General features: G+C 39.5%; 1 protein-coding gene and 1 pseudogene across 1 annotated transcript; one reads left to right on the forward strand and one right to left on the reverse strand.

Annotated features, from left to right (window-relative positions):
• The first annotated feature begins 3,242 nt into the window (after positions 1-3,242).
• Positions 3,243-5,553, forward strand: LOC122671544 (annotated as a pseudogene).
• Positions 5,554-6,885: 1,332 nt separating this feature from the next.
• Positions 6,886-22,342, reverse strand: LOC122671547 (universal stress protein PHOS32-like). Its single transcript, XM_043868832.1, has 6 exons — positions 22,328-22,342; positions 21,260-21,263; positions 8,782-8,973; positions 7,472-7,581; positions 7,244-7,362; positions 6,886-6,979 (listed from the first exon to the last, which is right to left on the reverse strand). Exons 3-6 carry the CDS (start codon positions 8,957-8,959, stop codon positions 6,892-6,894), a joined length of 495 nt encoding a protein of 164 aa, XP_043724767.1. The 5' UTR covers positions 8,960-8,973; positions 21,260-21,263; positions 22,328-22,342; the 3' UTR covers positions 6,886-6,891.
• Positions 22,343-23,463: the final 1,121 nt, after the last annotated feature.

Below are 23,463 nucleotides of genomic sequence, written 5' to 3' on the forward strand. Positions count from 1 at the left end.
GACGGACACATCCTGTAACTATTTGAAAAGACAAGTACACCCTCAATTTTGCAAAAATATCAACCTTCCCCCTGACGTTAAGCAAAGTTATTCCAAAATTAAAATATCAATTTTACTCTTAGTAATTTAAATCCCTCCAAGTCTTGCTCCCCTGCTGCTGTTTCTTCCGCCGCCGCCGCCACCACCACCACCGCCACCCCCTCCAGCCCTCCTCGGCTCGTCGTCTCTCTGCTGTCTCTGTGGGTTTCATTCTCCTCGGCTCGTCGTCTCCTATATTCAGCGAGACTACCGAGAACCAGATTGGTGGCAGAACTCTAGCAGAAGTGAAATCCCACCCTAGCAAGTTCCATTGATCCAAAATTGCAGGTGAAGGGTTGCAGCTCAAAGACCTAACGACTCCAACCCATGATAACCCCAACTAGTTAATACAAATCTGCAGTCTATGCGCTGTAACCAGATCCCGCGACAAGAGAGAAGGCCGGACTGAGTGCCAGTCGCAACTCCTTAGACCTGCAAGTCTTCGAACTAAAATTTTGCAGCAAAAGGTCGCCCAAAGGTGAGGATTCAAGCTTTCAGATTTGAAACTGATAGGAAGCGTATCAAGGGACATCACAACCACCACCTCCTCTGCTTCTCCCAGATGAGTAAAAGATTGAAAATTTTAAGTTAATTATTTTTGGCTTACAAGTAGTACTATAACTGGAGCTGTTACAGCTATTGGAGGAATTGAAACAGTGAATAGTTTTGGGTAATGTGATGTACTAGTCCATCATCCGCTGCAATCTCAATGCTTTTGGTTACCAACGAAGAAACTAATGAAATTGTTGCTAAGTAATTTAGATGTGGGAGTATTACTAAAATGTGCTCTGTAAAAAGCTGAGTTTTCATTTTGTTATTGAGATGAAGTATATGAGTTTTCAGAGGAAAAATCCAAACATTATTATGACAAGGAGATGATTCCCATAAAAAGCCATTATCAGAATCATCTCCATCGCTCCCAACTCCCTACCATCTCTGCATCTCCCTCTCCGCCTCGTTGGATTTCCCTCAATGTCCTCTCTCCTCCCACCCCCACCCTAGCGCCCAACTCTGCATCTCCCTCCACCCCTGTCGACGCCCCCACCTTCCTCGAAAATCGGTCAATAATGGCATCTATTGCAGGTGGAGGAATTCTCTGTACTTGCTTCTTCCACCTTTAGTCAAGCAAAAACGATGAAGAAAATCTAGATTATATTTGGGATATTGGGGATTTAACCTTAAGGGTATAATAGGAAGTTCATCCTATGATAAGGGTAAGGGTAATTTTACCATTATAAAAGAGTTAAAAGCCACTTAACTGCACAGACCTAACGGAGTGGATTAAGTTGAAATAAAAATATAACATAAGGGTAGTCTGTGATATTTTTGCAAAATTTAGGATATACTTGCCTTTTGGAATAGTTATAAGGGGGGTCCGTGAAATTTGCCCACAAAAAAATCATCAATTATAATATTTTTTACATTATTCAGTATTACACATTTTAGGGTTGCACCGTTTATAGCCGCTTTAGAGTTAAACACGCTCATAACCTGGTTAAGTCCTAATTAAAGCCTAGTTAATTCCCGATTCTAATACCCCAATTATAGCACGAGACAGACCGAGCCCAATTGAGCCCGTCTAGGCCCGACCTGATTAGCTAAACGAGTGGTCACGATCCATGCTTCAAGCTTGGTTAAGCCCGGTAGGCCCGATCGAAACCGACTGAGCCTTACTGGTTGACACACCTAGTGGTATTTCGTGCGATTCTGTGAATAGGTGCAATTTCCACGTGGGCCACACGACCATGTAGCATTCTTTTTCCCCTAAAAATAATTGCGAGGGGACATAATTATACTAAGATGTAAGTTCTTATTTATTGATGGGGTAGGTATTTGTACACGAGAGATTCTTCCATCGACTCTCAAATAGGAAACAAGGGTGTTTATGTCATTTTAGATAGGCATTTACGTCAACAGCTGTGCATGAAAAATTTTGCCTTTATGGGAGAGGGTTCTTTGAGCAAGCAGGGTACACTACCCCTCTCACATTTTTTTTTAAAAACATGGGAAAAAGAATACTAACCGGTTGCATGGTTAGTGTGGTTCTTGCACCTAGATACAAACCAATGCCTTTGTATGCGAAAAGACCGTTCAACCCCCAGTGAAATTGAAAATTGCATCCAACTCAATCCCTCTATGAGCACTTTCATTGGTGACTGCACTGGTGCAAGGGCTACACGCCCGATTAGCGTTCTTTTGCCCAACAATTAATATAATAAATTAATAATGAATGTGAAGAGGCATAGTGTAAGTCCCTCTCTAATATTAAAGAGTTATAGTAGCAAGACACTAGGAGTAGCAGTTCTGACAATTTTAGTTATATGTCTTTGTATACATAATACTTTAGGGAAAGAGAATGCCACTTGGTTATGCGATGCACACCACTCCTACACTGAACACAGGGGGTGCACGAAATCACCGTTGCACCCTCTAGAACCCCTAAAATGCCAATGTATTCTTAACCCTTTTTCATCTTTTGGGTGGTGATCAAATTTTTTTGCTACTTCACAAGTTTCAAGAATGTTCCTACTATCTAAGCTTATAACAACTACAGAACTGGAATAATTCACTTTCCCTTTGGGTTCATAACCACCCTCCTAGGTTTTGGTATTCTCCAAAATACTATTTTAGACTCTGTTTCTTTGGCTGTGAACCGGGTAGCAGGAGCATTCCTGCAACCCGAGTAGCAACAAAATTTCGTCGAATAGGATAAGGATTATCAAGGGCTCCACACAGAGAGTTATTACATAAAGTTGAATAAGAATAATTAATTGATCTCACTTTTTGATCGGTCATTTTGTCCTCGTATTATTACGTGTTCTACGCCAAAATCAATAACTCAGCCCTCTTTGTCAGCTCGGCCATCAACAATTAACGAGAGAGAAACACTCAGATCTCTCGTTTTTTTGATCGGTCGTTAGTTTCGCGGTTGCTTCCTGCGTGCTCCTTTGTTTCTTTTCTGTGTTCAGTATCTCCTTCACGAACATTTGAGACAAGACCGCTGGCTAGCTTCTCTATCTTGTATAATTAAGAATCTTAAATAGCTGCAAGACGAGGAAATTTAACCAATCGACATTCTCGAATCCCAATTGACACCTGCTGATAACTTTTCCTTGGTCCAATTTTACAGTGAAAGAAGGTTCCAAACCCTCTAAAAATTCTGTTTTGTAATTCAGATTCAAAATTTGATCGCAATTCGCTGGAACCGTAGAGGTCTCAGCTTTCCGGCGATTCTGTTCTGTAATGACCCAGAACTTTTTTAATTCTTATTCAATGGAAGGAGCAGAAGTCGTAAGAAAGGAACCAGTTTTCGCTCTTCCGGTGGATTCCGATCTCAAGGCGACCGAGTTGAGGTTATGTTCGTGGGCCCCACCTCATATGCGAGCGTTCCACTTGTCATGGTTGTCTCTCTACGCCTGCTACTTCTCCACTTTCGCTATCCCTCCTCTGCTCCCAATCATCCGTGAAAATCTCAACCTCACCGACGCCGACATCGGCAACGCTGGAATCGCATCTTTCGTTGGTTCTATCTTCTCTCGTCTTGCAATGGGCCCCATCTGTGACCTCATCGGTCCTCGCCTCGCCTTTGCAACACTCTCTCTCCTCACCGCTCCAATCATTTTGGCCACTTCTCTCGCTACATCAGCTCAAGCCTTCATCGTTCTCCGATTCCTTATTGGATTTTCACTTGCCAATTTCGTCGCCAACCAATTCTGGATGACTTCCATGTTCTCCGGCCGCATCGTCGGCCTCGCCAATGGAGTCTCCGCCAGCTGGTCTAACGTCGGTTCCGGCGCTACACAGCTCTTGATGCCACTCAACTCCCTCGATCACCAATCTCCGGGTCACATCTTTTACCGCTTGGCGTGTCGCAGTCATTACCCCGGCGACTTTTCAGACTGATGGCATTGTTGGAATTGGTCTACGGCCAAGACTTGCAGGACGGAAACTACGGGGAAACCCGGCCCCGGAAAACCAATGAGCAGCCCAGAGATAGCTTTCTTGAGGTTCTGTTTCACGGGCTCAGGAATTACAGGGGATGGATACTGGGTTTGATATATGGATTCTCTTTTGGGGTAGAATTAACGATCGATAATATAATTGCCGAGTACTTTTACGATCGATTTGATTGTTGAGATTCGAGTTTCAGAAGCTATTGCGGCCAGTTTCGGATTGGCGAATATAGTGTCTCGGCCGATGGGAGGAGTGTCATCAGATGAGATGGCGAAAAAGTTTGGAATTCGGGGGAGACTCTGGAGCTTGTGGGTAGTGTTGACTGTGGCCGGGTTACTGTGTCTATTACTCGGGCGAGTCAACTCGCTCGCGATTTCTATAATCCTGATGTGTGCTTTCTCGTTCTTTGTTCAAGCTGCTTCCGGGTTAACGTTTGGAGTGGTTCCTTTCGTCTCTAGAAGGTCAGGTTCATGTCCTCCCCTCTCTTTAACCCCCAACCCCCACCCCCAACCCCCACCTCCCCCCCCCCCCAAAAAAAAAAGGAAAGAAAAACAAAAAAATTGAATGAAGAACATATGTTGAAGATCTAAAATACCCTTCCTACTCCTGGTGAAGGGATTCCTCTTTCATTGTGGCTTAAGGAAAGTTGGGTCTGCTAATAGAGTTGTTGAGCACTGCAATTTATAATTCAATGTTATTATTTTCTTTCTTTAGGCGAAAGTTTTTAGTCATCCATAGTGAAGATAGAATCTCTATAACCACAGGATCTGATCCTCTCATTCAATCGGGAAAAATAAATATTTCTAACCTTTGTCAATATAGAGCCAAAGTTATGATGAGACTCATTGTTTTAGGAGTTTACAGTGGATGAAGAGATTCTCTCTTTATCCTCGGTGACAAAAAACTTTTGCTTATAAATTTTTTAAGGTGAATTGTTCATTGTTGATTGTAGATTTGTAGGTGTGGGACAATTTGGATCGTCTACTGCCGAGCTGCCCAATAGAACCCTACTACCAAGACACAGCAAGGCGGTAAATGACCGTCTTACTCCCACTCGGATAAGGTGATAATTTATCACCTTGCTAATTCTTGGCAGTAAGGTCCTACCGGGTAGCTCGGCAGTAGAAGATCAGGGTGTGGGATTACTTGATCTTTTTTATTTATTTTGAACTTAATTTATTTGTTTAATTTGATGTGTGCATGTTTGCAGGTCACTAGGGGTGATATCAGGGAATGACGGGGTGTGGGGGAACAGTGGGTTCTGTTATAACGCAGCTGCTATTATTTTCAGGCTCTACATTCTCTAAGGAAACAGGGACCTCTCTCATGGGCGTTATGATGATTGTTTGTAGCCTTTCTGTTACCTTAATTTACTTTCCTCAATGGGGTGGCATGTTCTGTGGCCCAACTAAGCATAAGAATGCCAATGGCCAAGATTACTATTTACTTGAATGAGATTTTGATAGACTCCATCTGGTTGTAAATAAAGGAAAAAGTGAAATTAATTCTATTTTTTTTAAAATATAAAATTTAATAACTAAATTTGGAATGATTTACAATTAGTTATAGGATAAATTGCTTTCATATTAGTTTTGATTTGATTTCACTTTCTTTCCCTTTATTTTTATTTCCCTTGCAACGTGATAGAGTCATATTGAAAAGTGAAAAAAAACAAAATGATACATATATATACATTGATCATTGGTCTATAAAATTTGTATACAGATCCTCTCCAATCACTTGAAAGTACTTGTAAAACGAAGGGAGAGTTGTGGGGTGTGGGATTCATTGGAGGATTCATATCCTCTACTACTAAGCTGTCCAGCAGGACCGTGCTGCTCAGACATGGTGAGACACACAATGGCCGCCTTACCCCCACTTAGGAGTGGGGGTGTTTGAACAGGGGTAAGACAGTCATTGCACGCCTCGCTGTGTCTAGGCAGCACAGTACTGCCAGGCAGCTCGGCAGTAGAGGATCCAAATTGTTCATTGGATTTGTAGTTTCCCCTTTGTTTCACCAATACTTTCAAGTGATTGGAGAGGAACTGCCCCCAAAATTTCTAGAGAAATGGTAATCCATGTTCTGTAGCTTGATTAATCAATATTGAAATCTTTGTTCTATTGATGGTTATCCACTAAATTGTAGATTCCATTCAAAATATATGTAAGGGAATATCTCTCTCCCCTCCCCAAGGGAAAAGACCACCCTGGTCCGCCCATCCCACCCCTCCCATTGGGCAAGGCCGCCCGCTGAGCGGGCAATGTGCTAACCCTCTCCCTATTTGTATATATGAATATAAGCCATGCTTATTAATTAGATTAATGAAGGGACAAAAGATGGGTTTCATACCCACATTACACTACATATATATGTAGGAGAAATATATGTGAGACATTGAGTTTGCATTTTAGACAAAAAACTAGTTATGGTTTGGTTGCCACATTGAATGAGATCATTTCATTCATAAATATTTACATGGGGAAGTGTTTCCAGTGGGGGAACATGTCCCTACATGCTGAGGCCAATGGAAGCATGCACGGAAGCATCAGGCGGTTGGTCATTTCCAGCTTTCATGGGTCGGGGCAGTTTTTTGCCCCCTCTATGTCTGGAGGTGGGCGATAGTACACTCTTCCATAGGAAACATTTCTCCTATTGCTAATTAAGCGCTATATAGCAAAATCAAACTGAAACTGTTTCACGAAATAGGTATAACTAAGTACAAACCTGTACCCTGAATGCCTGAGATGGTTTACTAATACATAATATGTTTATCATTGATCAACAATTCAGCTAGGTTGTCTGTCTATAATACTAAAACCGTATATTACATCATCGATTAGCAATTCAGCTAAGTTGATTTATTGACGAGATTGAGAGTCCTTGACGATGGTTACAGGACACACTGCGTGATTGATGACATAGCGGCTGACACTCCCCAAAAGAGCCCTAAGATTTGTATAAATAAATATTCATGTTAATAATCAATCTATCACAGTAGAAATCAATAAATAGGTTAGAAAGCCATGGAGGATATATATAATAGAAGAGAAGTCATATATAATAGGGAGAATGTTTTTTGTGCCACAACGCGGGCTGCACCCAGGCACATGGGCCTGCCACTTAGGGGAGCAGGGTGGTCATTGCGCCCATCCCCATGGGCCTAAGCGCAGTCTGCACTACGGCACAGAGAACAGGGCCCCATAATAATACCTCTTAACTCCAGTGAGTCCTCTACTTCCCATGACAAGGCAGTTCAAGGGCACATCAGCAATTGCTTCACATATCTTTAAACCAGCATCACCCCAATATATCTTGGCCAATACTTCTACCTATAACACAAGTCTTCAAATCGTTAGAACCATGTATAAATAACTGCACAAAGAGTGAGTGAGAGAGAGCAGAAGAGGAAGAGGAAGAGGAAGAGGGAGAGAAAAGTACTCCATTTTGCGTAGAGATTGTGTTGAGTATGCCGAGAGTTTCCGCGTCTGGCTTGACACCGTATTTTTTGGTTATGCCAGGGTCGGAGAACTCCATGAGTGGAACCAGAGCTTCACATTATTTAAGAGTACGTCGTTGAGTTAGTAAATAGTGATCAGAAACCTACTCAAGCTTATCAATTTTGGATTAGAAGGGATTCAAACAATCTTCCATGCATGGCTACTGTGAGCAATGGATTTTATTTTGGGGGCAATTTCAAAAAAAAATTACTGTACAAGTAAGTTAACAAGACAAAGTAAGTGTAAAACAAAATCAAACGTCTTTGTTTTGTAATTAATTTTTTTTATCTTATATATCTAGGCATTTTTTATTCTTTAACTTGTTCAAAATCACCACTTGCGTGTGATTAAAATGTTGGCTGTTGTGACCCAGATTACTACATCAACATCCCGACATGTATTGAAAGTTTTAGGGTTCATATACAAACTATGGTTGGTTGCTGAAGCAGATGTAATCGAGTGCAGATCATGTCCTTGTACAAGTACCGTCCAAGGCCCTCTGGAGCTAGTCACATGGAATCCACTGTGGGACCCATAGGAAGAGTGGATTCCATGTGAGTGGCCCTGCAGGGCCTTGGACGGTACTTGTACAAGGACATGATCCGTTTTGGATGTAGCTACCATAATTTGCCTTTATGGAAGATGGTTATCAAGTGGCCATTTACTTAGTTTTGCAAGGGAAGACCTATCAAACATTATTGTGTAAGAGAATACGTGCAGTGTGGAAAACGAAACATATAACGATGCAGAAAAGAATATAAATCACAAATAACAATCGCACAATCGAACTAAAGGATTTACGTGGTTCAACAAAATTGCCTACATCCATAGTGAGATGAGATCTTTTTTACTATCAACGGAGAATAGGGTTATAACTGCTCGCCCTCACACCTGTTTCAAATTGCATTAGAAAGAAAAACCCTTGCTACCTTTGCTACAAATTTATAGCACAACCGTATATAGAAATTTTACCGAAATACCCATATAATTCTCAAAAAATTTGAGAACTAAATCCCCCTCTTCCGTCCCCGACCAAAAAAAAAAGAGTCACGATCCTAGGAGGAGAGGTAAGTTCAGTTACCTTCCTCCAAAGTTTCAGTTTCTCACATCAAACGCATCAGAGATCTGAGTTTCTGATGCGTGAAACAGATCGAGTGACCAAGTATGTAATAAATTAATCTGGAAATGTGAAAATGAAGTGATATATGAAGATTAATCGGAAGAACCCATGAGGCCATTTAAGAGACTTACGCGAGCCCGTAGCTTGCCAAAGCTGAGCCGCTCCTTGCTCATAGTCTGAGGAGGGCTGAACGCTGATGAGGATAAGATGGTCTCCCTCTTTAACTAGATTTTCAGAGGCCCACTTCAGTGCATCCCTGCTGCATGGAGAGAAATCCACTGCAACTCCCACGTTCCTTCTCAGCGCCATCTTCTTCTATAAACAGTTCGGTCACTTAGGAGTTAAATATGTAATTGAGGGAAAGGGGGCTTTGGGTTTGGTCTCCTTTTAAGATTTTAGCTTCTGCAACCTTTGATGCTCTATCTGCTTAAGATCGACGCAAGCAGCAGTGAACAAATTTCGCGAAAGTGAATGAGACGAAAGTGACTTATCTATGGAATGTACATACCGGTTTCAAAAGAGGCCCTTTCCTCTGGTACCTGATCACTTTTCTTTGGATCCTCTCAATTTGCCTGTCCGTATTGACATCAAGTACATCTAACAGAGGGGGCGGCCATGAGAACAGATCAGCTTCTCGTACAAGAACGCCTCACACAGGTGTACACATGGTATCAACCTCAGGTGAGAGCCACATGGTGGATTCCATCTGTACACCTTCTCGTACAAGAACCTGATCCTAACTCCTTTGACAGAAGAACAGATGGACATTTGTGGAAGCAACTGAACGAAACACCCACCGACCCTTACAAGTTTCACATAGAAAAAAAAAGTACTTTGCACTGCCCTAATCTGACGATGCATTGCAGTGCAAGCCTGAGAGGTTGACACATAGAAGATGCGACATCCAATGGTGCCGAGCTTGAGAAGAAAGAAAAGAAAAAAATAAAAAAATCTTGCATCGAGTTCGCACCATTGGATTAAAGCTTCTTTCATGTGTCGAGCTCTCAGGACCGTACTGTAGTACACCACTAGATGCACTATAGAGGATTTTAATCCGTCTCACATGGTGGATTCTGTATTTGCGCTTGTGAAACATGCTAGAAGCATTCTCGTATGAGAATGGGATCCCATCTCTACAAGTTGTATTCTTGTACGTGCAAGCTGATCTAGGTTCTTTTCCTTGTATATTCTCAACAACTTTATTCTAGGGGAGCATGCAATTGCGGTATACATACCCTCTCACACGATATATATCTTATCATTTGCTCTTGTGTAGGTGTGGGAGTCATGGTCCTGGACAGAACACAAAATTTATAGGGTGCCACTTGTTATGAATCGTTATCCTCTCCCGTTACTGCACGATGCAGTACTGCATCGTGTAGTAACAGGAGAGGATAAAAATTCGATTCCACTTGTTATCGCCAAAGTAGTGAACTAAGAAGTTGTAATTTTTTTTTTGTTAACAAAGTTGTAATATTTTTTTATTGGGTAATTTACACATACCACCCCTGAGGTTTGACGAAAGGATTTTACCCCCCCCCCCCAGTTTTGGAAAACTCTTCGTACCCCCCTGAGGTTTACAAACGGTAATAAATAAACCCATTCCATCAGTTTATGACTAACACTGTTAAAATCAAAAGGTAAAGTGACACAAAATGCCCCTTCAAGAAAGAAAGAAAAAAATCTGCAATTCATCTTCCCCAAGTCGATTGGGGTAAAATCATCCTTTCATCAAACCTCAGGGGTGATATGTGTAAATTACCCTTTTTTATATGATACTTCTTATTCTCAAAAGTTATTTAATTAGATACTTTAATTATAAGGTCAAAAGGGATTTTTTAACATAGACAATACCTTCACCTTCTCTTTCATGGTCCGCATCACATAGTAACTGTTCAGTATAATATAGAGAATAATATAGCCTTTCTAGGGAATGTCTCCTCTTCTTTTACTTCATCTTGTTTTCAATTCCCTCAGTCTCCATCCAACCAAATGGAGAATTAGTGAGAGAGATACTTTGCATTATAGAAGAAAATGGGACCTACGTGGATGTGGACTCTGGAATTCGAATAAGATAACAAGTAGGGTTTGTATTAGAAAGGCCTCAAAAGGATGATCAGGTACCAGATTCCTTGTCGTGTGGCTTTGTGGAGGGAACTTTAAAGAATAATGAGCATTGACACTTGCTGGTTAAGCGCTTATGTATCAAGTTACCCTCCATCCACGGTGAATGGGATTCCATTCATCGACGGGCTAGAGAGGGTGAGAATGGGTATCGAGAGGGAATTTTGGAATATACAAAAATCTTTGGAATGGGTTTGTGAACCCTAGGATGGTGTGAACCGTTCTCTAGCTGCGGAGGGAAACTGTCATAAATAAAAAAAAATTAAAATAAAGATATCAGCAGATAGATCAGGATTAGCTACCCAAACCAATAATTCAAAATGGGACTTGGTTGGGCTAATTGTTGGAATCGATTGGGATTAATCTCGATTCTGGACATTCTTATCAAGCTGGTTTTAAGGTCTTTCTCCCCGGATTGTTGGATTTTCAGATTTGAGAGGCTGATTTTCTATCCAAAATCGAAATCGGCTATGATTGATCACGATTCTGAATGTTTTTATCTAATCGAATCGGCCGTGACTGATCCTGATTTTGGATATTTTGATCCAACCAATTCTAGGGTTTTTCTTATCACATCGCTGGGTTTTCAGATCTGAGGGACAAATTTTTATGTTTTTAAGACCGAGGCACTGCCAGATTCGGTCCCCTAAACCGACAAGGTTTTATCCTTCGATTTGGATCAGATTCAGAGACTCAGTTTGGTATTGTTGGAATTTTAAATGATTTTAAAATATTAAGATTCAAATTATTATTTTGTTTTATTAAATGTGTTAGAGGGTTGAGTCCTTTCTCAATAAACACCTAAATAGCCAATGGGTGTGCCGACTTGTTTGAATGACTAACAAACAAGTCTTGTGGAAGATTACATGATATGGGGCATTTCTTTTGGAGACATCTCTTAGTGGTGTCTCTTCCTTTCTTATATAAAGAGAGGAGGTCTTGCTCATTGGGTCTAACACTATTTGTAGAAATCTTTGCTAATTGGTTTTCCTCTCTATCGTAGTATTGTGTTAATGAGTTAGTGAGTATAACCTTCAGATTTCAATTCCCTATGTAATCACATTTCGGGGTGCACCATATGAGATAAGAGAGTTGCTATATCTTTGAGGTATAAGTGCATGATCAACCCGGATTGTACTAATTGGGACGTTTAAAAAACTTAAGGAAAATATCCAATACGATTCAATTCTACAATCTTATACCTTCTATTTTGGTGATACAAGAGAATATATTTTGACGCTAACAATCTCTACTTCAACTTCTACAAGGATATTTCGGAGATGTACAAAATACCATATAAACATATAAGTCTTATACTACTGCCTATTACATTATATTTCTACCAGGTATATCCAAGGTTGGACCCGGCCATTTTTATTCATCCATACCAAACTAAGTAATAATCGCTCATACAATCAATTCTAACGTTTAATATTCAAAATTCAAAAGAGTTTGAATTGAAATTGTATTCCTTAACAAAAAAAACTAAGACAAGTTTGCAGTTAAGGCTATAATCAAGGTGAGCCTTACGAATTTAATTTCTGGTAGAGAATTTCGATTGTCCACATCTATATATCTTCCGACGTTCAAATCAAAATGTATTTTATAATAAATAAATTCTACCTTGAGAGAAAAACCTTTGAAGCTGTAGAAAGATAGAAACAGAGCATCTGAAGAAAATGGGTATCCAGATGTTCCATTCTTCCTTATTGGTCTTTCTGGCAATGACCACCACAACATTAATCCTCTTCTCCACAACCGGCGAAGCAACTCTTGTGGACAAAGTGGCCAGCATGGCTGAGTGGTGCAAAAATACAGATAACCCTAACCTCTGCAACTTCGTTACGAAGACCACAAAGTTTGGAACCTGCGAGCAAGCAACCAGAACGACCATCAGTAGAACTCTATCGGAGCTCAATCGGGCAATAACAAAGATTGATTCCCTCCTTAAATCTGGTAATGTTGATAGCAAGAACCCACTCAACGATTGCAGGGAAGAGTATGATCTCGCCATTGATGACCTTAAGAATGCACTGAAGCAGATAAAGAATTATCCAGAGTTGATGAACAGCCTTTCTGCTGTTGAGTCCCACATTCAGACTTGTGCTGACGGTTACAGCGAGTCTGGCTTGACCAACCCTATTGGCCATGTCAACGGCATTCTCGACCAGCTGAATGGTGTCAACTTGGCCTTGGCAACTCAACAAAATAAGAATTGAGATTGAGAAGCATGGACAAGAAAGCGTTCAGAGTTTGAAATGTTAATTAATTCATGCTTTATAATATAATGATTTGTGTTAAAATAATATGTTTTTGAAGGTCTAAAATCTTGAGGCATTTGGTGGATAAAGTGGACCTAGCTGTGAAATGACCCCAACATTCCTGTTTTAGCTCCCGCTACGACCGGAGGGGAGCAAGATTCGGATAGAGTTCTCACTTATATGAAAAGGCAAAAAAAACCTGAATAAAGGGAAAGAGCCAAGGAACCATGAGCTCTTATTCTATGTTGCAATCGTTTATATTAAATACTTAACTTGCTAAATAAAAAGGGCCACAACTATTAAACAATGGGAAGCAGTTTTCTGTGCAGGGGTGTGGTCTATGCCACCACTCCCATCTGTTTATATTTTTCTTCCTCAAAACAAAGGGGTAAAAGTGTCTTTTCATATGGGGAAGAGAGAGTAGACTCATGAGAGTGCAGGCATAGGCCACACTCCCGTGCAGAGTTCTTTTTGCGTTAAACAATATATATCAATACCTTCGAACATGCAACCCCCTCCCTCCCAAAAAAAATATTATCTGCTACCTACCTAGGTTGCATGAATGTTCCTACTACCCAGGCTTGCACAGTTGCACTCAAAGAAATGGAATTATCCACTTCTCCTTTGGATTCACAAATACTCTCCTAAGTTTTAGTATTTTCCAAAATACTCTTTTAGATTCCATTTCTTTGATTGTGAACCCGGGTAGCAGGAACATGCATACAACTTGGATAGTAGTAAAATTTTGTGCCACTCCATCAAGCTCTGCACATGACATATCATGGTGCCATCACCGGCCATTGAGGGTACAATAGAAGAATTTAGCTCGTCTCCAGGGAGGGGTGTGCCCAGGGTATTGCTAGGGGGCATCCTGCAATTGAACTATGCTGCACACATCTCGGTGCACGCCTAGAGATGTGTGCATCACAACCCAATGGCTGCCAACGCCCTGGGTGTTCCTTGCTCTCTAGAGACGATCCTGATCCACAATAGAAACACCTCATGCGCGTGCCAAGGATTGCCTTATAGAATGCGGTTATGTCATAACACCTTGTCTTTTAGGGTTTAGGGTTTTTGACCGATTTAAGGCAATTCTGGTCCGTTTCGATCTAAAATTCGAAATCGGCCGAGACTAGTCCTGATCCAACCAATTTTATTTGTTTTTTCTCACCGAATTGCTAAATTTTCAGAAATGAGAGGCCGATTCCAATTGTTTGCAACCAATTCTGTTCCAAATTCAATTCAATCCCCGAAACCGACCAGAGCCCTTGTGAGATTTTATCCTTCGATTTAGTTCCAGTACAGTGGGGTTCAGGTTTCAGAGACGCAGGTTGGTATTTCAAGGTTAGACCCAATTTTCTTCAAGTCCGAGGAGAGTATTACCCTCCCGCTTACCTGTTTAGGCAACATGTGTCCTTTCTTTAAGAGATTGGCATAATTGGGAATTAGTTCTACCAAAAAGTGATAACATGTGTCCTTTCTCTTCACATAAAATCATCTTCCCCTTCTTAACATCTTAGTCATCCTACTTCTCGATGGTGGAATTTCATTTGGAAGCTTTGAATACATTCCAATATAGATATTCCTTGTCTGAATACGGATATCCCAAAACGGATACATATGCGAATTGAATTTGGATTTTTGACTATCCGTTTACATTTATGACTTGTGTAATCCAGACCTTCCTCCCCCCCCCCCCCAAACGGGTATGATTCACTCTCAATCCATGTTTTAGTCTCATAATTCTCATTTCCTCATTCTTTAGAACCTGTTGAATCTTTAAAAATGTCTATAACATTAGTTGGATATCTATTCGAATCGGATAATTTTTTTTTTCGGATTATTCAAATAAAAATTCGAATACCCCTAAACTAATATGGAGGGGGATCGAATTCGGATTTTTGGGTACCCATTTACATCCCTACCTCTACCTCTCTTGCTCTCACTCTCCCCTCCCTTGCAAGCCCACTCCACCTTATCTAGTCTCCCCATGGATCGTTCTCCATGAAAGGAACCTGTGCACCTGATCGGGCAAGGAACTTGAGAGGAGAAAAATTCTCTCCCCACCCCACCACTCACCCCCATATGCGGATTTGGTATCCAATTTTGACAATGAACAACTCAAATTTGGGTCGACAATGGAACCTATTTGTTGCCACCCCGAATTCCATCAAACGCAACCAAAAGGATGTTGAGAATGTATCTTCTACACATACATTCCGTACATATAAGAGTAACCACTTATCCTTTTTGTTTCCATTAGTAGCTCTCCTCCGGTCCTCATCTAAATAACAATAATGGGAATAATGGGACAAATGATTATTTTTCTTTCTCCTTCTCTTTTTATTTTTTTATTTTTTGGTGCAATTCAAGGGTTGAGGAGACTTGAACCACCGATCAAACTCCCGACGCTGTTTCTCCAAAAAAACAGCGAACCAACAGGGTAAGCCCTTGATCGACGGTTATCTTTCTTCATATGTACGTGCAGAGGAACTTGACCCGAGAGGTTTCAAAATAAATTTGAGAAGCCAAAGTTTTTCTACTGGGAAGATGTATTTAAATGATAGCATTTCTTTATGGACAAAATCAGAATGATTAATAAGATGTTACCATATAGGAAGGAGGTCGAAGAGTTTCTTCGTCTTGTACCAACTCTGGTCATTTCTTATTTTTTGATCTCCTCACCTACAATCTCCTCACAATTTCTCACCTCGAGATTCCTGTCCGACGGTTGCTTCAAGATGAGATTCGAAGAAAATTTGTTGCTTGTCAGAACGCAACCACATTTGTGTCACCAGATGGGCTGCGTTGGGTCTAATAATTCCAAGGGTTTTTTCCAAATGCCCCCTCAAATTTTCATACGTACAAATGTATCTATAAACTTTCACTATTTTTAATTGCATCTATATTTTCCAAACTTTGTAATACTCTAGTCCAATATGATAATTTGAAACATTAGACGTTAGTTTTAGGGAATCTAATGAACAAAATGCCCTTATGATAAAAACCCATCCAAATTAAAGAGTGATCGAAGTAACCAAATCACTCTCATCTTCACCAAATCGTTTAGGTTTGAAACTGATTAACTGAAAATCGAATAAAACATAAAATCATCCAAAAAAGATGTAAGAAAATTGCATAAATAAAACATAAAACCATCCAATAGAACAAGTTTTCCTAGAAAAATGGTTTTTGCAAATTTTGGTCTCCATTAATGTGAGCGTTCGGTTTTAATTGTTAACAGCAGATGGTTAAGTACTTAAATGGATTCAAGGCTGGATCAAGGCTTTTTTTTGGAATCGGAGAGCTTTACTAAGGGGGTGGGGATAGGGGATAGGGGATGGGGATAGGCCCCAAGGTGAGGCTGGATCAGGTTCTCGTACGAGACTGGTTCTTTACTGAAAGATATCGTATAGATGGAATCTATTCACTCTTTTGGATTCCATCTTTGCGGCATCCAACATACGCTTAACTATTCTCACTGGATTCAACTATTCAAATCGAAAAGGCAAATTTTTTTTTTTTTTTTTGGAGACAGGAGGGGTATATGACTTTAGGCCGACTAAATCCCCCCTGGGCTCGTACATGACCCCCGTGCCACGCACGAACCGGGAGCTTTTGGGCCCTAGTGAGCCTCAGGCGGGTGGCCCCAAGAAATTATGCAGCGGCGAAGGTTTGTTCATCATGGGAACAATGTAGATATCTGTATATTTTGTTAATTTAATTTCTTTTCATAAAAAGAAATTGAACAGGAAAATGTGAGTCCCACCGTTTGTGATATTAATTAAAAAATGATAAGAGATCTCTATTTGATCGAATGATATCTGCACAAGCATCTGAGCCAATGGGAGAGCACACTTAGATATCTACCCAGGGGCTGAGGTGTCATTTCATGATATCTTGTGAGAGGACATAGGAAACACCACGTCACCTCCAAATAGAGTTCTATTTCCCTTTAAAAAACAAAATACTATAGTAATTAGGAGTGGACTACGGAGGAGGAGAAAGTTACCTGTTATACTAAAGACTCATGTCACCTAAACAGGTAAAGGGGAGGATAATACTCACAAGCCATGCTAATAATAATAGCTCATAAAATCCTAAAATAACAAAGACAAGGTTGCAGTTAAGGCTATAATTTTTATTTACCAAAAAAAAGTTAATGCTATAATTTTTACCCAAAAAATAAATAAAAATTTAAGGCTATAATCAAGTTGAGCCTTAAGAATTTACTCTCACCTGGTTACCATTTTGTCTGATCATTCGGTAGAAAATGACGTTTTGGCTAATTTTGTCTCTGGGTGTCAAAATCAAACTGAAACCGTTTACGAAAATCGAATCGAATCGTTTAAACAAAAATCATGAAATTATTTAATAACTGGTTCAGTTATGGTTTCAAAATTGAGACCGTTTAATTAAATGGTTTGAATCAAACTAAACCGTTTAATCAAATAAATCGTTTTAACACTATTAAACGTACATAAATGTGGCAAAAGCAAACAAAAAAATCGTTTATCAAACCGAACCATTTAAAACAAAACCATGAAAATGTTTAATAAATGGTTCGATTATGATTGCAAAATTTAGACCATTTAATTAAATGATTTGAACCAAACCAGATCTTTTAACACCCTGAATTTTGCCCATAACTAACAAAACCGAAACTTCCGCTTTCTTCTGTTCAATTCAAAATGTATTCTTTCACTTATAAATTCCACCTTGAGATTTAGAGAGAAAAGCTTCCAATTACCAGACCGGGAGAGGAGGAGTCACGAATCGGAGAAACCTTTGAAGCAGGAAGATAGGAACAGGGTATATCTATGTACCCTATTAAAGTACGTAGTATACATTTTTGTCAAATTTTTCATTGGACTATAATACCCATTCTCTTTGGTATTTTTAGACAAAATTGACCCTACTCTCTCAAACAACGTATGGAATCAAACTTTAAAACATTGGTACCCTTTCCTTTGGCAAACTTTCAGAACGGATTAAAATACCTCTCTCTCGCGTGAGCGGAAGACGCCTCCCAAACCAACTCAAAAGACATGTCCATTCGCTGCCTTTTCACTCTTCGCAAGGTTGGGAGATACACGATCCCTTTCCCTGAATCCAATCCTTATTTCACCGTCTCACTCCCTCTTGCCGCCACCACTACCGCTGCTACGTCTTCTGCCAAACCCCTTGATGCTCACCCAATTTATCATTTTTCTGGGCCGCTGCTGCAAGAACTTCACAGTGGTTGGATTGATATGCAGTTTCGTCATGGAAATGTCTGTTGGTGAAAGTAACCTGATCTTTCGCCGGATTAGTTTTTGCCCCTGGTAATCAGTTTATTATTTCTCATTTGTTTCGTACCAATATAGCACACTACCTTCTTCCTTGAACTGTTGTAAATTAGAAAGTAGAAACCAATGACTTTCTTTAGTACCTTCTCATTGTATTATTATTCGTGGGTTTTTATTTACCACTTCTGTTTGTATTCTGCAATTTTAAAGAGGCCGTTTGATTTGAAGAGAAAGCTTTCAATTCCTCAATAACCCCTCACATACTTCAACTAGATATGGAACTCAGAGCTTCCACAACTTGGTATATTCTGTGTTTTTTCCTTCTTTTGTACATTGCACGGAAGCTTTTCCCGAAAATGTCAAGCAGAGGAGAGGGATATCATTTCGCCAACAAAAAGAAAAAAAAACTCAGCGGGTGGGGAGATCATTCTGCCCGCCATCTTGCAGGTTCGTCTATCCCCTGGCCTCCTCTCTCTCTCTGCCACAAGCAATAGAAGAAACTAGAGTCGCCATGTCTGTAAGACAAGAGACAACAATAGTTCCTCTGCTAAGTGGTTTCAGTTATATGATAGCCTACTTTCATGACTATTTCCGTCTTCAATTTACCCTTTTAAGTTGCAAGTTAGGATTTTAGGTAATGAGTGTTTTGTGCCTACTTGTTCATTGGCCTTCTCAACAGGTCTATTGGTTGTACATTACTAGGAATATCTGGTAGCATGGGGCTTTGATAAAGCTTACCATCTATAATAACCTCATTGATAGCTGATGTCTTTAACGGTTTCAAGAAAGGTTGTAACGCTGATACTAGGGCAAGAATTTCCTAATTATGCCGTTAAGATAATAAGAGAGAAAACTTGCAGAAGCTAGCAATGAAAACCAGGAAACAGGTTTGAATTTGGAAATTATGTAGGTTTTAACAGACAATCAGAACATGAGAACTGAATTATTAAATCAGAAACAAATTTTATTTCTAACCAGAAATCAATAGACAAGAATCATAGAAATAAAAAAAAATTCTTACAACAGACCAAACTAGAAAGTTATCTTTTTATAGGCTTTTTCTTTTGGCACATTTGCGAAGATGTGTGTGCGTACTTTTGAAATTTTATTTTGCCATTTCGTTCTCTAATTTTTTTTTCCCTTCCAAAAACAGGTACCTATACTCATCCCGCAGCTTACAGGCTTGATACTTCACTTCCTCCAATTTCTTGTTTACACTGCAGCAAGAGAAAATAAGCTAAATGAGGAAAACAGGTCATTGGTTAGCAATTTCAAGGTAGAGCTTGCTAAACAGATTGGTTACTTAGTAGCATGGTTGCAAAAGCAACGTCTCAACAAAACAAACACCTACATTCGGTTGAGAAACTGTGTCATTCTTTTCTAGATTTCCATGACAAGGTAGAGTATTTGGCTGAGTATTTCTCTATGAGGATCTGCAGTTGCATTCAAGCCTTCCTGATGAGGCAGGAGAAAAGAAATTATGGTAACTCTTTTGAGGTAATTTCTTATGTTTATTTTGTGTGTTATTGTTCTTTTTTAATTTATTTTCTATGAATTTTGCTTTTATTGTTCATATAGTAATGCTAGAGCCTTTGGTTATGAGAGGTTAATTGTCCTTGGGTTAAATCCGAGTATTGTTTGATGCTTTCCCCCTTTTTTTAGAAAAATTCGTTAAAATTGACATTGATAAATGTTTTAACTCCTCATTGATGATCTATGTATTAGTAAGGATTTGTTTCCTCCCATGTTTATATAAAAGGAAGCTTCCAAAATCCAGAACCATTTCTCACTCCCATCTATCTCTCTTTCTCACACACATTGTTGTCGAGACAAAGAAAAGAGTGTACCCTTTCAATTTCTTCTCCATGATACCCTCTTCCCTGGCAGGTCTCTCTCTCCCCTCCCCTTCCTATGTTGGTACTGATTTGTTGAATTTTTTTTTCTCATAGGGAGCATTCCATGGCACAACGAACATTGTGAGAAGCTTCTGTGCTATAATTTTCGACACAATTGTTCCATAGGAATAATCTCAACGTAACTCAAGTCTCTATTCAGTACATCTCTCCGTTCTTAGTTTTAAATTTCTCAAAACCTGGTTTCATATTTTTTTCTATTGTTTGTTGGATAGATGTAGATTTGTTTCGATTTTCAATCTGAATATCGGTTTTGATCGATTTAACATGTATGCTAGGTGCATTTGCTTTCAAGTTTAAATTTTGGGATTCGCATAGTTGGTGGCGGATGATGAGCCACGAGTGATGGTTGTCGTCCTTGTTTAGTGGTCCTGCCTAATGCTTGTTCTGATTGCCTTGTTGGCTCCAAACAATGTGAATTTTCTTTTATATGGTTCAACGAATCGAGCTGGTCGTGCTTGGCACATTGGTCAGGTGCTCACTTGCTGAACGCTTGGTCACGGGTTCAAGTCCTGGAAACAGCCTCTCTGGAAACAGGGGTAATGCTGCGTATATTTGACCCTCCCCAGACCCTGCTAAATGTGGGAGCCTTGTGCACTGGGTATGGCCTTTTTTATGGTTCAACGAATTGAGTTTGACCTGCTACTTCTTTGTTGTTGTTTGTATTGTTTACTTGTTCACTTCTGAAGGGTGCTTGAAATGAAAATTCACTTTTCATGAAATTTTCATTAATTGTAGTTTACATTTACATTGCGTTTTTAATTTTCCCTCTATTCTTCTTATGCCTCCTCACAGATCTTAGATAGCCGAGATTTCACATCTGGATCCTACCAAACAGTGAGTTATTTTACATTCACACATTGTTTATGTAGGTTGGATTCATGAATAGATCTTTTTGAATTTCGTTTTCAATTTCCATCTGGTGGAATTTTTTTTCTTCCAAGAGTCATGGATTATGGGTTAATTGATCCATGAAGGATCGATGTCTTGGATTGGATTCCAGAATATCCATTTTGCATCTGTTATACTATCTAGCCGTGTTCTCAATAATTTCTCGGATAAGGTATTATTGTTCTACCTTCATTAAAAAGGGCGTTCCCAGTGCACGAGGCTCACTCTACTGCAAGATCTGGGGGGAGTCATAATGTATGCAGCCTTACCCTTGCTTTTACAGAGAGGCTGTTTCCAGACTTGAACCCATGACCACTTGGTCACAATGGAGCAACCTTAACCGTTGCACCAAGGCCCGTCCTCTATTGTTCTACCTTCAGTGGTTTTTTAATCTACATTTCAGTTCACTAGCTTAGATATTTTTGGTTTATTATTATATAATTTATTATATGGTTTATTGTTTATTTTACATTGAATTATTTCTATGGATTGAATCTGATGGATGATGTTACATTTTTTATGTCAATTGGATTTGTGATTGTAGAAAAAAAATTATTTTACTCTCACTTTCCTTACTTTGAAGGGGAGTATCGAAGACTTGTACAGTTCTTGGGAAGTGCTAGAGGCTATCATCATAAAGTATTGAACCACATGTCAAGCTTTGTGTGAAAGAGAATCATGAAACAAAATAGATAGTTGATAGATGTCCAATTAGGCTGTCCTATATCTATCCAGTGATTAGGATTGCCACATCAACAGTCCATTGGTTTGACTACTGAAAATCAGGGAAGAAAATGTGTAGCTGGTAAACCATGTGGTTGAAATGGGCCATGAAATCTAACAAGCAGAGAATGCAAGGGTGCTCTATCCAATAGTCAGAAGAACCATGTCAGTCCTCCACATTGCAAATTATGCGGACCTTGTCCCACAGGCTTTAAATTTATTTTAAGGTTAATGTGAATATTATTGATTAGTTGACTATATAACCATGTGTGCCAAATATTTTCCACGTAACTTAACATCAATTTGTTCCATTTTATGCAATGTGCCAGATTTTTGGCTGAGTATTTTTTTTCCCTATGCAATTCTTAGTGAAGATGAAAATCTAAGCTTAAGGTTTTTATCAGCTCCACAATTCTATTATCACCTACTTATTTTTCTTTATAACATCCCCTAATCTGGTCTGTCTTACCCCTGCACCTGACTGAGATTTCAGTCCTGCCTTGTTTACATGACTGAGTAAAGCAATAAAGTTAGCCAACCAGACTTTGGGGTTTTTCTTATTTACAGTTTGAAGATTATGATTTCCCCTTAAACCTTCAAATCTGGACCATATAATTTCTAAATTTATTTGTTACCTGATTTTTATCATTTGTCATCCTTAATTCCCCCCCAATTAATGTTAATAGGGTTGCATTACCATTTCCTCCTAACAGCCTTGTTCGTTTGTTTGTAAAGAGCCAAAATGGATGGTCTACACAAGTATAATCAGCTTACCCTAGGTACTAAAACAAGCTGCAGTCTTCATTTCTGATTGCATCGGCAGTTCAGCACTTGACTGAGATTTCAGTCTTGCTGTACACAGCCACAGGATTGTGGTCTGACTGAGATTTCCCATTCTTCAAAAGTTCATTGAATTACAAGCAGAGACCTAAATGTTGTGATTACAGTAATTGAGACTTTTGTATTTTTTTAAGTGTATTTTTTATTAGAGAGAGAGAGAGACTTTACATCTTCCCTTCGGGTATTGAATCTTTCACTTAAACCTCTTATTGGGTTTCAAATTTGGATATGTACGGATCTATTTTTTTGGCTTCACATTGAATTCAATGCAGTGAAGAAATAAATGCTTCTTGGGTTTTAAAAAAAAAAAAATAAATTCTCCCCTTGTTCAGGAGCATCAAATCCTTTTTCCAATAGATCTTTCTTCCTTGACTGATAAAATAGAAACCAGTTTAGTACAATTTCCATTGTCGGAATGCTGGATTGTTCTGGCAAAGTAATTTGAGAAATAGGAAGAACTAAAGAGATGAAGAATTTTAAATACCAAGCAACCATGGTGTCTATTAGACCACTTATCATAAAGAATCAGATAAAATGGAGAACAAAGTGAAATAGTGTGCATGAGGCCATAGCCAAGGTTTGTTGGTTTCCACAATTCGGGTGAGCCTTGCCGGGCCTAGGTGTGTCAATTGGTCTAGTTCTAGGCTATCGGTCCAGTTTTCTAACGGTTTTGACTCTAAAATGTCAAGACCAAATCCGGACCAATAAGTTCACTGGTTTCAAATCTGAGATCCATGTATTAGATCATTGTGGAATCAAGTATTTGTTCATTT

Source organism: Telopea speciosissima, chromosome 8 (genome assembly GCF_018873765.1).
Source record: "Telopea speciosissima isolate NSW1024214 ecotype Mountain lineage chromosome 8, Tspe_v1, whole genome shotgun sequence".
NCBI classification, from domain to species: Eukaryota; Viridiplantae; Streptophyta; class Magnoliopsida; order Proteales; family Proteaceae; genus Telopea; species Telopea speciosissima.

What these genes read in the sequence shown, in the direction of transcription:
- LOC122671547 (XM_043868832.1), bottom strand. Translation starts at nt 8,959, where the DNA reads ATGGCGCTGAGAAGGAACGTGGGAGTTGCAGTGGATTTCTCTCCATGC. An exon ending in TTGGCAAGCTACGGGCTCGC is followed by an intron (nt 7,582 to 8,781) that starts GTAAGTCTCTTA and finishes AATAATGTGAAG; the next exon opens with CTCTGGTTCCACTCATGGAG. An exon ending in GGACTCACTGGAGTTAAGAG is followed by an intron (nt 6,980 to 7,243) that starts GTATTATTATGG and finishes TACAAATCTTAG; the next exon opens with GGCTCTTTTGGGGAGTGTCA.